At 36.0% G+C, this 18,593-nt stretch overlaps 1 protein-coding gene across 3 annotated transcripts in view; it reads right to left on the bottom strand.

Annotated features, from left to right (window-relative positions):
- Positions 1–458: 458 nt before the first annotated feature.
- Positions 459–18,593, bottom strand: part of CSMD3 (CUB and Sushi multiple domains 3) — a 578,676-nt gene continuing 560,541 nt past the window's right edge. For all 3 annotated transcript variants that reach the window (XM_062627150.1, XM_062627151.1, XM_062627152.1), the window contains 7 exons: positions 17,265–17,444; positions 13,278–13,343; positions 12,051–12,209; positions 9,060–9,172; positions 7,080–7,167; positions 3,900–4,035; positions 459–2,589 (listed from right to left, as the gene is read on the bottom strand). In XM_062627150.1, the coding sequence (XP_062483134.1) occupies positions 2,430–2,589; positions 3,900–4,035; positions 7,080–7,167; positions 9,060–9,172; positions 12,051–12,209; positions 13,278–13,343; positions 17,265–17,444 (902 nt within the window). In that variant the 3' untranslated portion in view covers positions 459–2,429. The remainder of the gene's footprint in view (positions 2,590–3,899; positions 4,036–7,079; positions 7,168–9,059; positions 9,173–12,050; positions 12,210–13,277; positions 13,344–17,264; positions 17,445–18,593) is intronic.

The raw sequence follows: 18,593 nt of genomic DNA, 5'->3' as shown, positions 1-18,593 counted from the left end.
GCATTGGTACTGTTTCTTAATACGTACATCCTCTACACTCCTGCAGAAAAAGGTAGCAAAATTCATGTGCAAAGTAGGCTGTCTACAACTTTGAGGAACATTTAATTTTTCTTTTTCTTTTTTTTCTCCTTTTAAAATAAAAATGAAGGTTTTCTGTGCTTTTGATTCGGTTGACAAGTATAGGTCTCTTTTTTTTTCAGTGTAACACATTGTCTCGTTATTTGTGAAAGAAATCTGAGTCTTGGTACTTCACCTAGAATTCTTGCTACTTCACCTAAAATTCTTGCTACATCACCTAAAATTCTTGCTACATCATCTAAAATTCACAGGAAGGTTCAGAAAAAAATAACCTGATTTTAAGACCCACAAAACACCATATTTGAATTATTATTTTGGTTATTCTCTTGGCTTCATAACTGAAATTAATTTAAAGCTCATCTTCCAAAGAAGAAACATGGTTAAAAAAAGCAATTGTCCATTTTTATTTTGTTTACATTGCACTGAAAATTTACATCATACTTTTACAAATCCTTTTTCATAAAAATATACTTCTTTACAAAAGTGTATGCATTAATATAAGAGGAGTAGCCAGTTGCAGAAGAAACATTTTAAACAATCTCAAATGTATTAACTGTAACATTAATGAATGAATCATAGTTATTGCAGTCATTTGAATAAACAATAATAAATAACAACCAATGGTATAAAGTATAAACCAGCATCCTTTTAGTAGAATACAGTTTGACAGATTGTATGAATATTCAAAACAAAGTGTTGTAAAATGGTTTATAAGAAATTCATCAAACATTATAGAAATCCAAGCAGCAATCCTGGGTACAATGATTTTTGGTAGGCACTCTCTATTACGGTAATAAAAAGTTTAGATTTTCACAGAATTATTAATGTCTGAAAGGGACAATAACAGGTAATTCACACTGGCTAACACACAGCATTTGTGAGTCATGCGGAAGACAATGACCTACATCAAATAAATTACTGAGTTGCCACTGAATAAGTCTGATATGAAATAACAGTTAAACTAAAAATTCAGTTTCCTTAGAAGTGATTCTGGAATGTCTAAAATTTCTATCATCTGAGGATTGCGGAATCTGAATTGTCCCTAAAATGAATGTGTTGTCTCTAATAAGATCATGGCTTTATATGTTTGTGGTTTTTTTTTTCTTTTCATTGCACTATGGTAATATATTAAATTTTAAATCATTAGCTGTAAGGATTTGTTTCCATAAAGTATGGAATACATAGATAAAAAGATGTAAAAACATGGTATTTCCAAATTATAGCTTCCTCTTGCCTTATAGGCCTGATCCCAAGTTCAATGAAGTCTGCTAAAATCCATCAACTTCAACGGGATTTCGCCATGCTTTGTGCATGTGTTTTGACAAAAGGCTGAAGGAATAAAACAATGTGATACAATCTAGATTTAACTAGTATGGATTGAAAAATGGACTCTTGAATTTTTGATCTATGGATATCATTATTAATGTTACTGTAAATTGCACTCTTTAATTGGAAATGTCATTATGTTTCACCTCTGAAAAAACTTAGGATGGTCACTCTTTTGAGTGGTCTTCAACATTAAGGAATATAGCCACATGACAAATCTCAATTCATACTAGCTTCTTGATTGCAAAATTTGTCTAGTTGTACGACTGACAAAAGAAATGTAGACCATTTATAGGTATTGTTAATGGAAACAGAGAAAAGAAGCTTGACTTGGAACATAAAAAAGGAAGGAATATGTGAAGCAGGGAAGGAAATCCATTAAATAAGAACATGATATTTTAGTTTTTCTTCTGTCACATGAAAATAGTTGTATTTGCTGAGTTCTAAATAGTATATCCTGGAATTGTAAAACTTAACTGTTCTGAGAAAAATAAAATACTAACAGGCTCAATAAATGAAAAAAGGTACAAACTCATAAAAAAGATGTAGCATATGACTGTTAAAGAGAAGTCAGTGACCTACTGTCTCCTGTAAGTATAGCTCTTATTTTCTACCTATAATGTTTTTTTAACCCAATCCCTCTATTATAGTTTTTATAAAGCACAGAAATACTGATAGTGGATGCTCCTCCAATATATGCAAATATGTTTTATGTTTTTAGAATAACCTCCTTTTTAAAAAAGCAAATAAACTGTGAGTAGCACTCATGGAGTGCAGCAATTTTTTTTTTTAAAACTCTCCATGTTATACACGAAGAAGAATTTTGATCCAGTTTATGGAAAACAAAATCAAAACAATATAACCACAACCCATTCTTGTCTATTATTCTCAGGAAAACGTGACCCACTATATCCTGAAAAGTGTGCTTTAATTTTTTTTTTTTTTTTTTTATTTCTAATCAGTGAACTGTGTGTGCACTGTGTTGTGTGTCAATTTCCAGACTTTGAAGACATATCATTACCACATTATACCATTGTGCAGACGGTGTTCAAATTGGGGTCAAATCGTACTGCTTTCCCTTCCACAGACTTTGCATTTGTGTCATACATAGGGTTTTCAAAAGCAGCTTGTCCATTATTATTTTCATGTACAGAGCATCCAGTGTACTGTGTTTTAGGTGCAGTCCTGTAGAGGAAAGACAAAGAGTGTTTGTAACTGCAGTTTTCTTTGCTGACTTCATGTGCTTTAAGAATCTGAACAAGGAGCTAAATATAACCTCTTGGGTTTTTTTTACAGTATGTGTGATCAAAGTTAGTACTCTCTCAAAGTTTAAAGGATTTATGATTCATTTAAAATGGTGTTCACTTAAAAAACATAGTTAACCTGAGGAGTGGTATGCATTTCCTTTTGGATGATCAGATGATAAATAGTTAAGAGTAAACCAAAATCTTCTAATAAATGCAGTAATTCCCCAGCCAGATGACTGAGGTTTCCTTTTTGTATTTGGAGACTCAACAAATTTATCAAGAATGATTTTATAGCTGAAACATTTTCTTATTCACTAAATAACTCAAAATATAAAAATTAAATCCCTTAAAAACATTTAATCTATATTGCTATGCAAAATGCATACTGTATTGTAAATGATCAGTATAAAATATAAAGACAAGTGCCTATTTCACACAGTTACAGCAGATGTATAAAAATGTTACATGAGCATTTTTTCACATTCTGAAGCTCTTCAAAACAAGTGGTACCATTTAGAAATGATGGGATGTGTTTTAAACTAATGTTATCCAGCACAGTTTATTACAATTGTTATCAGGCTTCCAGATGTAAATCTCCATTTTGACAGTTAGTAGGCAATGAATTTTCTTTTCATTAAAGTGATTATTCTTTAGTCATCTAGTGCTTTAAAGCTATAGAAAAAAGATTACTTGATAAATCCAAAGACCTAATACTGGTCTGAGAACAAAACAGTTGAATTTAGACTACTGAAATTGAAAGGACTGGTGGCTATGTAACATAATTACACATGAACTAATAATTTCATATGCAGAAACAGTTCCATAATGAAACCTCTCAATGGCATAATACTTTCATACACTTGCAAGGCAATAAACAGAGCAGTCGTTAAAATAAATAACTGAAGATATGACTCATAATTCTGTCACATATAAAAAAATACAGGCAATCAGCTGTAAGTACACACAAAGTCTATTTATTATATTATTCTCCATATGCCAATAATTTATAGCGTCCATTTTGTTATTATGAAAAGAGAAATTTATAACATTTTAAATAGGTAGGAATGAAAGTACAGAACAGTACAACAAACTGATCTGTTAGTTGTTATGCCAGACCTAATGGAGGTAGGTTTGCATACCTTGCAAACACTTCATGGTTTTACAGAAAAAATTATTTACACTAATAAAGATTGAAGGCTCTAAAACACCAAGTCATACAGGAATTCTATATACTTAATTTGTACTCACCTTTGTTTATAAAGGTAAAAGCCAAACCCAGCAAATATAAGGGCAAAGAAAGGCACAAGGATAGCAATGGCCACTGAACTACTATTTGTACCATGTGGTTGATTAGAAGAATTTGAACCCTCAGACATGTTAAGACCTAAAAAAGAATAATAAGGGGAAAAAAAAAAAAAAAAGTAATGTATTCTATATGTGTCTGTTACCACCAGCACATAATACTCCATAAGCTTCAGAATTCAATAATACCTTGAGATTGGGTCATTATAATTGGTTCAGCTGTATATATACAATTCTATGCTGAGACCACCTGGAAAGTAAATGTAGTGTGGCATGCCACATTCCAGTTAATAAGTGGATGCAAATTGTTGGGACAACAATAAATATATTTTGTTACGGTAAATATCTTACTGCATTAATTCTGTATGGGATTCAAGTTTTGGATGTTATTAATACACATTAATGTTCTTTGTTACCAAAAGTCAATTATATAATAATGTATATGTTTGATTATATTACTGATTAACTTGTGTATTACTGATTAATTTGAAATTAATAAATACTGCATGTATGAAAAGCAAACATCATTTCAAGGAAAGGGCAAATTATCTGAAGAGGCAACCTGAAAATTCATCATGTTGATTTCATTTGGTGCTGCTATTCATGAATGAAAGAGGTAGGAACAATTGATAAGAGCTAAAGCCAGAGAGTGATTTAAAAATAAGAATAAGATCTGCTGCATGGTTGAGGAATACATTACCTAGATTATCTACCCAGACAAGATATATAACTTTTTTATGTGAGGAAGTGAGTAATGATGCATCTTCAAAGTTATTTTTTAAGCTCTAAAGGGGACTTTTAAAAATTGTGTAGGTCATAATATTTTCTGACTTTCTTGATCTTACAAGGCAATATATAGAAATTAAAAAACCCAAACCCAACCAAAGAAACAAAAAAAACCCAACCAAAAGCCAAACAGATAATCAATATGCTAAAATATAAAAAATGAAAAAAAAAAAATGTTGGTAGGAAAATTTTATGGGAACAGAAATAAAACTATTTTGTTTTAGATAAACCATTTCTGTGTTTTTGTGAATGAAATAATGGTAACATAACAAAATGTGTTCAATGCAAATTTCTTCATAACTGTATTATTGATTGTATTAACTACAATTAAATCTTGTACAGAATTTAAACCTTAGCAAACCATTTTTTTTCCTAGAAGATATAAACCAATAAAAAGTACCTTCTCTATATTACAGGAAAAGAATCTTACAGCTACAAAAATAAAAAAATAAAATAAAAAAAAACCAACAAAATCAAATTAAGAATATAATTTTCATAAAACTTTATCAAACACTTTGCCAAGGATGTCTTACAAATATTTTGTAGAAGTTATTAAAGGGAAATAACTTTTTATATTAATTTAAAGGAAATAATTATTGAAAAGATATATCTAAAAATTATTTTCAAAGAATTTGCCTATGCAAATACGGGGAAAAACAAGACCTCCCTCCCCACGTATTGCATTTTACTGTGACTTATAACAATGAAAACCAGAAAAAAAAAATGCCTTTACTTCATATATCCATTAATAAACCCTTCCAGCACACTCAAAATTTAAAGAATTGCCTGGTTTTACTGAAAAAAAAAAAAAAAGTGGACAATACTTTGCAGCTGAAAGAAACTAGTTTTGCATCCACATATAGGAATTTTATGTGAAGATATGCACTCCAAGGACCCACTGCATTAGTGAGAAGTGATTCCTCTTCTAAAGTTTTCTCAATAGTATTTTATCATTCAAGATTTCAGTATTAATAAATTCAAATTCTTGCGGTAGGAGAAATATCACAGTTCTTGAGACAGTATCAAACAAGTAAATGAATTTTTTTTTCTTATAAAGCACAACAGAATGCTGTTACCAGAGCTCTGTTATCAAAGCTGTCTTCTCCAAGAAAGGATAAATGAAGACTATTAGTTAGACTAGAAAGAATAAATGAAGACTATTAGAACTGAATGCATAGAATCAGGAAGTCAATTTTCAGGGCAAAATAAGTGCTTACCATGTAAGATTTGGGGGTTTTAAAAGTAACATAAAAAAATTACTTGCAAATATTTTTCAGTTGCACTCTTCTACCAAATGTTTAGATGAAAAGTTTTTTAGCACCATTAGCAAGAAATCAGTTTAGAAAAGCACTCTATAACATGGGCTTTCTAAAGAGTTAGTGAGATGTGAAAATAAATGCATTTTACATGTATTCATAGAAAAAACATTTCTCAAAACATTACAAATAAATGATAGCTATACTGAAACAAGGGGGCACAAAATCACAAAATGTAATATAGAAACCTTTAGAATTAGATTTAAGTAATGTTAAGTTTGATGGCTTTGTAACAGTAGCAATGGAAAATTACTGAGGTGCATGATACATAGAGAAAAAAAAATAGAGTACAGCTAGAGAACGTACTGAGAATTCTCTCAAGATAAATCATTATCGTTGTGACATAGTTTAAGAAAAACAGTCTAGAAGAACAGGACACAGGGATAAGGAGTATCTGGGAACTGCAGGTGTCCAGGATGGGCTGCAGTTAAACCAACTGATAAGCAGGAGGACAGGAGGATTATTATGTCTCTGGTGCTAATGAACCAATTAAACTGCTATGAGCATCTACTGCCCGTGCTTCAAAGGCTGCCAGAAGTGATGAAGATTGTTGGAAGAAGTAAACGACCCTCAGAGACCACCACCACAATTCTGTACGCATGCGGGGAACTTTCTGGAAAATTATGTAATCCATACGTAGCCTCATGAATATGTATGTATGCCCAGTGGCTATAAAAGGATGGCTTGCGTGGCAATGGGGAGACACACGTTAGGAGGAGCTATCCCCTGTGTCTCCCGGCGCCGCAATAAAGAATACCTGCTTGTCAGCTTGAAAACTTTGTTGGCAAGTTTGTTCCTGGAGTTTTCGCCGTATCAATACTAAGCAGGACATTGCAAGGCATACATAACCCCTTACAACTTCTGACAAAACACTTAAAATGAGATTTTAAAGATATGACTAGCTCAATTTTCTATAAAATTTCAATTCTGTTAACATCCTGTGGATACCCTTATAATACTGGACATGATAAAAGAAAATACGGAACAATGAAGTGGAAAAAAAAAAGTGGTAATTGCTGAATACCTAATCGTTGAAGTCCAAATTGTCCATAATCTTTACCCTGGATGAATCCTTGGAAAACATATGTTGCTCCATCAGGTTCAGCAGAAACCTGTAAAAAAAACAGTACTCAGAATTAAACAGGGGGAACTTTGTTACAAGCTATCTGTTATTTGTAATAGAGATACCCTAATATGCTTTACTGGTAGTTGCTACTCCCCATTAAAAACACCCTCCTTTTTTCTAGAAAATTTATAAAATTCAAAAGAAATGACAGACCTGTTGAAGGAACAACTTAGATATGTTGGCTTATGGTCACATATAATACCTTATACTACCTGTAACTGTATTATTTTTTAAAAAACAACAAAACAAAGTTTCTAGTAACTCATGATGTCAATATTTTTAAGCAGTTTACATACTTCATAATTATCTGATTTATTTAGGTAGTAGATGGTCAAGTTATATTGTAGATCACCCTATTGTGAGAGGGAGGAAAGGGTTGTGATCCTATGAATAACTCCTTTGTTAGGGTAAGTACATGCTAAACTAACACTGTATACAAATTTACAGATACTTGCTTCCCAGGATAGTTTTTAGCTTTAAATTCATTTGTCCCGAGACAGGTTCCTTGAGAAAGGGAAGTTTAAGGGAACCTTAAGTGTGTGTTCAGCAATGACCTGAAGCTATGTTTTCACTGAAGAAGGGGAATTTCTTACTTCAGGTTAAAATAACCTGTTTGAGCTCTTTCCAGATTGAAAACAAAAAGAAACTGGTCAAATAGGAGCAGTATGTATACAGCATGGAATTTAGGGACTGTACTGTTACTTTTGTACATTTAGAAGTTCGAAAGTAAATTTCTTGCTTTTACCTTTTCTTTTTTTTTTCACCTCAGGAGCAGGTTCATGAAGCCTAAAGTTTGTACAAGCCAAGGATTTAAGCCCTTTTACCAATATATTTATTAAGCTCTTTTAAGTTGCTTTTTGTTGTTTTTTTTTTTGTTGTTTTTTTTGCTTTGTTTTCACACCAGTGCCACAAGTTGTATAAATTTATTCATTCACTTCAATGTTGACCTCTTCTGTTGGCATGTGCACTTACATCAGTACTTTACCAGTAGGCAAAATGTAAGAAGACAGACAAATTCCATAACAAATGAGATGGTGTAAAAGGGATGTATGTGTTCATAATCAGCCCTTTTTTTTCTGAAAAATCCACTTCCTTCTCTCGCAAATAAAGTCTGAAGCCTTCATCACACTCAAGCTTTTTCCAGCCTTAGCCTTAGCACTCAAGCCTTAGCATCTTGGGCAATGTTTGCTTTTCCCATCTGTTCTCTGACAGGGTTTCATTTTCATGGTTTAAAGAAGCTCTAGTCACCTGGGCTGGTACTTCATTTATCCCTTTCCATCACCTCTCTTCTTCCCAGTCATGTGTTCTCTTCTCCCTTTTAAAGTATAACCTCATATATAACCTCATAAAAAGTAAACTTTTAAAATATAACCTCGGTCCCAGAACCTCAAAGGGGCTTAATGCTTAATTGGAACTATCTATTTTGTTTTCTCCATACACACAACAATTCAGCTTTTTCATTGTATTTCTGGAAACATACCAAAAAATAAAACATGACTGCTAGCCTAATGATAGAAAATTGCTATTATATTAATATTATATATTAAAATATTACTACAAATTGATATATTGTCATGATGATAAAATTCCTCAATATATTGGAATTAAATTCAATGAGAAGTATGACAAAGGTTTCTCTGTTAACATGCATTAGAATTGTGCCTACACAATATGACTGTTCCCATACTTTTCCTCAGACTGGTTTCCTATATCTTACAATAAAATTTCCATTTCATTTAATGAATCAGTATTGCTAACAAGACTCCATTTGATACTTCTCAGGATTTTTTCAATGTAAAACATCATCTGATTTAAAAAACATCATGATTTGAAAAAAAAAAAATCTTTCCTTCTCTTTTGTAGCAGAAATATACTCACAAAACCATCCATAGCCCATTTTTCATCTTTCAGCTTGCTCACAGATGTATGGGAAGGTGCTTTAATGAGATATATGTGGAGCATTAGCCGAGCTTCCTGGCTTTTATACACTCCTGTAGAATATAGTTTTTAAAATTTATATTTGTGTTGAGAAGAGAAATAATTTCATCTTCAAGAATAAGCATTTAATCTGCTGCCTTAAAAGGGTAAAGCAAGAAAAATATGTAGCATTTTAACAAACATTTTTTTTTAAGCAAGCTGCATTCTTTTGTGAAATTATTTCAATTATCCCAAGATTTCAATGGAAACTGCTTAGCCTGCAGAGATGACAGAAGGGAAACCCTATACACACAGCCGTTATTTAACAGTTATTTTAACAAGCATTAGACAGACAAACTGACAGTAGTCTGATTTTAGATGGAAAACACAGCTCTGAATCAGGCAAAGTGCATTTGAACTTTGCATTCCTACTTTCAGTATTGCTAATTTAGTCATCAGGTAAAGAAGGTGATACTAGAAAGATCCACATCTAAATTATTTTCCAACAGCTGGTGCTAAATTAAAAATTTCTAAATTTGTAAATATCTCAAAAATCTGAATTTTTCTTCATCAGTCAGTATTATGACACATTTTCTTCCAGACATTCCTCACTCACTGAGGTGAACAGCTCTAGTGTAGGTGTGTTCCACAACAAAACAGGGATTTTGAAACAGGGACCACAGAGTACTGGGCAGGTTTCCTGAACCAGGGAAACCCCAGAAGAGCACCAGGACCTGCCAGGAGCTGGCAGCTCACATGAGAGTGGTTGACAAGGCACAGGCAGGGCCAGGAGTAACGTCAGCCAATCCCTACTCCCACGGAGTGCAGCTCTAGGGAGCACGAGTGACCAGGAATGATGTGAACAGAGTAGGCAAATGTGGTGCAGCATCTCAGTCAGGGCATTGCGTGGCAGTTTGCATGGCAGTTTGCACGGAAGGGCATGCAGGGAAGGCAACTCTTTGAGGGAGGGGCATTCTACTGGGCAAGTGGAGAGATCTGAAGGCCTCATAGGCCAGCAAATGGGCACTGTCTGCACAGGTCAAGCATGCTCATCTTATCTGGTGCTCAAAGAAGAATGGTGGGCACTAGTCTGCCAGCAAAAGCTGTAGCTCCAGCTGGGAGGTCTGCAGTACCTACTGTGGTGTTGGCCAATGCCTCCACCCAGATGGAGCTGCTGAAGGAGAGTCTGCAGTGCAGACCTCAGACTGCAGGAAGTGCCCAGACCTCACTCTGGGAGCAGGGACATGCAGCAGACCTGCCTGCTGACGGTGTGCCCGTGTGGAGGACCTCCTGCGGCACATGGCTTGAGCTGCAGGAGGTGGTGAGAAGGCTGTGTAACATCAGGGAGGCTTAAAAGGAATTGAACACCTCGTTCCAAGAGCAGTCTGAAGTGGACCTGCAGCCCACGGCCAGTCAAGAACTACACCGGAATACACAGAAGAGAGGTGTGCCAGTAATGCAGAAGAATGGAAGCTTGCAATGGCAAGGACCTGCAGCAGGAAGAGGCTTCCCCTGAAGCCTGAAGTGCCCTTGGAGAATCACTTCACTGCTCTGCAGACTGAAGAGGAAAGATCTGTTGCATCAGGAGAGACACTGGAGCTCAGTGTATCACCATGATCTGCTCCCTGTGTAACAACCAGCACAACTAAGAAAAGGTGATGGATGATAGTAGTAGGTGACTCTTCTGAGAGATGTGGAGGCACCTATATACTGCCCTGACACTCCCCAGAGAGGTGTGCTGCCTACTGGGGGCTCCTATCAGGGATGCCATTGAGAGACTACCAAACCTCATAGAGTCCACTGACTACTATCCACTGCTGTTGTTCCACATAGGCATCAGTGGTACAGCAAGGAACAGTCTGAAGAATATCAAGAAGGATTACAGAGCACTGGAAGTGGTGGTACGGGACTCTGGAGCACAGGGAATTTTTCCATCAATCCTTGCAGTCAACGGGAAGGAGTTTGAAAGGGCCAGTTGAGTATGGTGAATCAAGAGATGTTATGGGACTGGTGCCACTGCCAGAGATTTAGCTACTTAGACCATGGGACTCACTTTGAGAAACCTGGTCAACTGGGGACTGATGAGGTCCATCAGCCAGAGAAGGGGAAGAACATCTTCAGTCACAGGTTTGCCAAGTTGGTGAAGAGTGCTTTAAACTAAAGTTGCCAGGAGAGGGAAACCTCAATCCATTCCATTCCTGCCACGTTTGATGCCAGTATCAGTGGGAGATGCCCAGAGGGATTGGAGCTCAGCAGGAGAACACCTGAAGAGCAGCACAAAGGAATTCCAGCTACTCCACCCAGTAAGTTGGCTTCACTGGGAGTTAAGCTTAAATGCCTGTATGCAAACCCATGTAGCACAGGGAATAAACAGGAGGAGTTAGAAGCATGTGCACGCCTGTAGGGTTACGACCTTATTGGCACAACAAAAATGTGGTGGGATGGCTCCTATGACTGGAGTGTTAGACTGGAAGGATACAGGCTGCCCTGGTTTGGTCTGGGATAGAGTTAATTTCTTTTCCTAGCAGTTGATGCAGTGCTGTGGTTTGGCTTTAGTTTGAGAATAATGCTGATAACACACCGGTGTTTTATTCTTTACTAAGTAGCACTTGCCCTGGTCAAGGACTTTTCAGTCTCTCATGCTCTGTCACTGATGAAGGGCACAGGAAGACAGGAGAAGCATGAGAATCAGGATGATTCTTTCACTTCTCATTGACTGTTAATTCCAAATATAATAAACCCCTCCAAAATTTAAAAAGTGAGAGAGAATGTAAAGGTTGAAAAATCCCTACCTTTGAAAAGGAAGTGAACTAGAATGCAAATTTCTTTGATAAGCTAAGGAAGTTTGCAAAAGATGTTAAAAGTTTTAGTTTTATGCATAAAGTTACAGGGAACCAATTTATATAAGGCAGAAAAAAAAATAAACGAAAATAAGTTTTTTTTATCCCATACCTGATAGCAGCAATTCCATGTTGCTGTTTGTAAGTGTTGCATTTACTCTTCCTGAAGTTGCATTGAAACTTGTGACTGTCAAAGTCATGGGCTGTTTCTTGCTTTTGTAATTATAAGAGCCTTTCCATATATAATTTTGGGCAAACACATCATCTGGAACTATACAGACAACAAATATTTCAAAAACATTTTGAAATATTTAGTGCTTATGAAGTCAAGCATCCCGCAAAATGTATGCTAAAAGTGAGTATTTTCTCTACTTTATACTGTCTCATTTTAAGTCTATTAAGCATAATAAAAAAAAAACAACACTTAGATGGTGGATCTACAAACTACAAGCAAGGAAACTGCATGGTGCAGAGTCTGATGCTGTTGATTTGCTATCTGACTGAAATTTATTACTCTACTTCCAGGAAAACTGATCCCTGTACACTTTATTTGCAATTAATCGGGATTGCACAAAAATTTCTGAATGAAAAAAATATGACTAATATGCAGTACATCACTGACAAACAGTATTGCAGTAGTATATCTGTTAAAGAAAAGGAAAAAGAAACTGACAAAAATCCAAAAAGCTCCACAACCCCCCCCAAAATCTCCTATGCAAAGGAATTACTTTTAAGTCTTTATTAATTATCAATAAACATTTAACAGTGGTATAGTCAAAAGCTAGTTTTAGTTAAGAAGTCTGCTCTCTTAAAAAACACAGAAAAGTTTCTCTTGGATCTAGTCAGGACATCCAAAGATAGTCTTCTTTTGCAAACCAGGTAAAATTGGTGTTGACATTAGACAGAGTTAGATAAACTACTTTCTCTAGCCTAAAAATTAACTTTTTTGAAGGCTAATACTGAAGTATCTAGGTAAAGCAATTCAAATTAGCACTACATAAAAGAAGTGCAAGACTTAAAAATTGTGAAAAATCACATCTTTATTCCTGGGTGAGCAGTATAGTATCTTATACAGAACACAGTGATTTCTGTAAAACTAATAAAATCCTCCTCATATAACAGCTAGAAACTGTAAATGGATACAAAGAATAACATGCAGTATAGATGGACTTAAACAATGGGAAATAATTTAATTAATAATGGGTTTGCTCTGTTAATGTAATGCCTAATCTAGTACCCTTTATTTATTCTAAGCCATTCATTGTCATCTCACTCAATCAACTCTTGCTGTCTTTCCTACAGAAATTGTTTACATGTATATATTCCTCAAAGTACTTACCACTCAATTTGGGACTTGGTGTTCCCAAAGCTGGTCTGGGATCCTTCACTAATATTTTGGAACCAGCTGTTGGAAAGAATAAATGACAAAACCAAAAATCAGTAGCAAATATATTACTCAGAAACTAGGAAAATAATTTCCATAATGGAGTTTATTTGCTAGAAAGAATGTAAGATGTTTCAGACTTGATCAGTATCAAGCCTTAATATCACAGAAACACTGGTTTCTTCCATTGTCACATTTTCTCCCAAGTCAGTCACCTGGATGCTACAAAGACATTTGCAACAGTGTGGGCTTTCACTTCAGGATCCACAGTTCAGAATTCACAGTCCTGGACTATGTGCTTAATATGTTAGATGTTGTCTAGTTATGTCATCTAAGGCAAATTATGTCATTTAAATTGGGATCGACACAAAACAGCAGTGTCAATAGTGCTTTGACTAGAATCAATTTAACACCAAACAATGAAGACACACATAAAAAGGGCATTTTAAATTATGCTTCTCTTCAGAATTTAATTATTTTTTACAGTAGTGAGCGAGATATCACTTAAGTTGCACAGAGAGATGGTAGATGTGCCATCCCTGAAGACATTCAAGGCCAAGGCTGGATGTGGTTTTGAACAACCTGATCTAGTTGAAGATATCTCTGTTTGCTGCAGGGACACTGGACTAGATGACCTTTGAGGGTCCCTTCCAACCCAAACTATTTTGTGATTCTGTGTTTAAGACTCTGAAAACCTAAAGATGCATGCTTAATCTTCTGCTAATGGAGGAGGTCGCTGTTTCTTTAAAGAATAGCAACAGAAAGAAACAAATAAGGCTGTCCCCAGCATCTTCAACTGCTCAGATGATTTGAGCATTGGAATTTGGAGAATTTATTTAATTTCTTCTGTGCTTAGAGCAAGAACTCTCCCACCACTGTAGATGATCAACTAAATGCAATGGGACAGTGTAATTTCCTGCACCTGAAGATATTTTATTTTGCAGAAACTAATTGGGATTCATTTGGCTATAAAGAAGACACATAATTCCGTCTCCTAATGTAGCATAGTCTCATGCAATGCTAGGCTCCATTCCTTGCTCCAACAGTTATTTCAATATTTTGCATTTTGGATCTTGGCTCTGAACCCAGGCCTTTTCTCTCTGATTGATACTTCAAAAACAATAGACAAGAAAAGGAACAACCTTCTCCCTGAGCATTTTTCTGCACAAAAAGGAAACTTTAGCAAGAAGCACTGAGAATGTTTTGAGAATAACTTCTAGCTTATAACAGAAAGCTTGTTCTTGGTATATAGCTTAAAACTGACAAGAAACTAGAGCAGGGGTAGGAATTCAGCCTAAAATTCTCATGACTGGTTACTATTGATTGATTAATCTCTATTTCCTCCTCATTTTGAATGGAATTTACTGAACTTCAACCTGAAGGGCGCGCTTCAAATGTTTTATTCTTTTTCATCTACTTCCAATTGAAGTGAGCTCTTCTCCCTTCCATAGGAGAGAGATGTTCCCCCCTGTAATAAGTAAAATTGAAAACATTTAAGAGATGTTTTACTTCATCTAAATAGAGTCCATACTTTACAATATGTTGCTGATTCTTAGCTTTCTCTCCTGCTAAAAAGGAAGAAGCAAAGCCTCTGATCTTAAAAGTTTTTCATTTCTGTGACAATTGGGAAACTAAGTTATATGACAAGGTAGATACACTCATAGTTACAACTTAATATGTTTTTAAAAAATGTCATATAGGTTCCTTACTATCAGATAGGACAGCTAATACTACTTGTTTCAGTATCATCAGCAGAAAATTCTTGGATCAAAATGCAATGCATGAATCACATCTGGCCTTTCGTAACACTTTCTGAGTACAGAACAAGTCATAAGCTTCCTGGCAGCTTGCTTTCTAGCACTTTCCCAAAGCTCTACTTTGTTTTCCTGCAGTGCTTGCCTGGCATGTAATGTCAGGACACCTGTTTTTTAGTAATACAAATTTGTTTCTTTTTTGTCTCCCAAGTAGCAGTGTTTAGCTATATCCTTTTAATGCCTCTGAAAGAACCCTGGGGATAACCACATCTGAAACAGTAAATACCAGTAATCTGGAAGGTGCTTTAATGAGTTAGGAAATAGAATTCCAAACAGTTGCTGTACTTGATAATGTTTCTTATCTTAGATGAAAAGCACCATTCTCACCACGATTTTGCTATGAGGTTTTTCATGCCCTGCCATGACAAAGTATGTATTAAAAAAAAATACAAACAAAATAAAATGTTGGAATATTAAGAATAAAGTTTGGTTGCATTTTGTTTGCAAGTACTATGTTGTTGCTTATATACAAATATAAAATAATATTAAACCCTATGGAATAAATCCATGCAGTGATTCAGACACCCACATGGGACTTTATGCATCCTTCTCCAACATCAGAATAGAGTAATAGCATCATAAAATCATTTAAGTTGGAAAAGTTGATGACCTGTAAGTTCATCAAGTCCAATTGTTAACCTTACACTGCCAAGTCCACCACTAAACCCTGTTCCTAAGCGCTACATCTACATATCTTTTAAATACCTCCACCCTCCACTTCCCTGGGCAGCCTATTCCAATGTTTAATAACCCACTCTGTTATGAAATTTTTTTCCTAAAATGTGATATAAACCTCCCCTAGAACAACTTGAGGCTGTTTCCTCTTGTCCTAATGCTTGTTACTTGGGACATCCATTTCACCACAGCCTCCTTCTACGTAGTTGTGGAGAGTGATGAGGGCTCCCATCAGCCTCCATTTCTCCAGGCTAATCAACCCCAGTGTTCTCAGCCATTCCTCATAAGACTTGTACTGTAGACCCTTCATCAGCTTTGCTGCGCTTCTCTGGATGCACTCCAGCATCTCAATCTCTTTCTTGAAGTGAGGGTAGAAAAAGTAAACACACTATTCAAGGTGTGGCCTCACCAGTACAGAGTACCTAGGGGCATGATCACTTCCCTAGTCCTGCTGGCCACGCTATTTTTGATACAAGCCAGGATGCTGCTGGCCTTCTTGGGCACACTGCTGGCTCATATTCAGCTGCCTGTCAACAACATCCCCAGGTCCTTTTCCTCCGGGCAGCCTCTCAGCCACTCTTCCCCAAGCCTGTAGTGTAACATGGGATGTGATACAAGTTCAGGATGTGGCACTTCACCCTGCTGAACCCTATACAGTTGCCCTTGGCCCATCAATCCAGTCCCTGTCCTGTCCTCCAGCAGATCAGCAGATCAGCATTCCTACTCAGCGTGGTGCTATTTGCAGACTTACTGAGGGTGTTCCGGAAGTCCAAGGTAGCAGTCCTGCCAACCCTTTTCCTTACTTCCAGACCAGTTAGGTCTGGAAGAGACTCCCACCTTGGTATTTCATTCTTGTCCTTCCCCCTGGTTCTTACCTGTAAATGCTCAACCACATTGTCACCATCATCAAGGCTCCAGAAAGTCAAAACACTCCTTAACATACAGGGCTTGCCACTACCTCTCCTTTATTGCCTATAACTTTTCATGAGTTCATAGCCATCTATTGCAGCACCCGACTTGTGTGAGTCATCCCACCATGTGCCTGTGATGCAGCTATATCATAGTAGTACTGCAACTGCAATAGCTGTCTTGCAGCTGACAATCTCTGTAAATAGAATTATCCTGATCTATATTTAGTAGGTATGTGCAAAATCCACTGAAATTCTTATTCTACTGAGCTTACAAAAACAGAATCCACATCTGACTCAGTCAGAAGTCTAAAAGTAGGTGTTACACGAATATTTGGCTTCCAGAATAGCAACTAGAACTGACACATCTGAACATGCAAATGAACGACAAGTACATTAGACACAACAGGGAAAGGATTACAGTTATGCTTTCAGATGTTCTCCCTCCTCGTTCTCACCATTCTGCCTTAACTTATTGGACTGCAAGTAGAGAAAATCACTGAAATATGAGAGATGACAGATGCAGTGGTTACAGAAGAGCTTACCTTCACAAACTGGAACTTTCCCAGTCCAGGTACCATCAGACCTACAGGCTCTATGCTCTGATCCTCCTGCCAGGAAGAAGCCTGGCTGACAAGTGTAAATCAATGTATAACCAAGTGAGGGAAGATCCATTCCTACAACATCAGCATGAGTTGGTGTTTCTGGTTGTTTACAGCTGTGAGCTACAAAGAAAAGATAAAATATCCTTCAGTTAAAATGTTGAAAATATTTATGAAAAAAAAAAATCTATACCCATTCTAACAGGTAACTAATAAAGAAAAAAAAATTCACTAAGCATAAAATATTAATACATTTTAAATTCACATTAAAAATTACTATGCAACCTATAAATTACTGTCCTGAGCCTGTAAATACATCTTGAAAATGGACCTTTCAATTTCAAGGGATCAAGAATCAACTTAAAGGTACTTGCATGACCAAAAAAAAATTTTCTGCATATGCAAACATATACAGCACATATCTTACCACAGTTAAAAGCAATCATAGATTGTTACTTACATGACTTATGATATCTGTGTAGCATTGAATAACAGTAAATAAATGGGTCATTTGGAAAACACTATGAAAGATTGTAGATGAGGCAAGTTTTAAATATCAGGTAGAAAAATTAATTACTATTCCTAACCTCATGACGGTATCTTATGTCTTTAACAACCGCCAGAATCTGAAAGTCTTGTGTTATCTCAAAACCAGCACATGTCCAAGATCAGACCTCATCTTTCAACACACTGAGATACTGATTTGCTGTTTGCTTAGGGGTACTGCTAGCACCAACTGAAACATTACCAACTGTTTTCTTCTGTGGATAAGCTCTCCATACACTGAAGTGATTCTGTAAGGTCAGATCTTATAAGGTGAGGCTATTTTCCGAAAAATACAGCTGGCAGCTGGTTAACTATGACGTTATACCTTCAGCAAATTATCACTGTTTACCAAAGTGTAAAAGATCTAAAAAATTAAATATCACTTCCTGTACCCAAGTAAGCATGTTCTCTCCATTTCAGATTCAAAACTTTTGAGTTACAACCCTCTTTTTTCCCCCTTCTTAAAATACGCTGATTCCTTAGTTGAGAAACAACTCACAGTCTTTACTAGAACTGCTAGTTATTGTATGCTCTGGTAGAAGTTAGGGTTCTGCAGCGCTTTACCCGCATGATCCTGTTCTCACAATCTCCTCTTCTCCTTGGAAGGGTTGCACCCTCTTACTTATTTTCAGCATCTCTTTGGATGAAGAGCTGCCTGTTATTCTGTCTGTTATTATTTTATGTTGTGCTTTTCATTTCATTCTATAGGCAAAACCATATTTCTAG

The sequence above is a fragment of the Pezoporus occidentalis genome, unplaced genomic scaffold, assembly GCF_034315485.1.
Source record: "Pezoporus occidentalis ecotype Australia unplaced genomic scaffold, CSIRO_AGI_Poc_V1 ctg3, whole genome shotgun sequence".
In the NCBI taxonomy this organism is placed as follows: Eukaryota; Metazoa; Chordata; class Aves; order Psittaciformes; family Psittacidae; genus Pezoporus; species Pezoporus occidentalis.
Note: the sequence above shows the minus strand (reverse complement) of the source record. Positions and strands in the feature narration are given on the sequence as shown.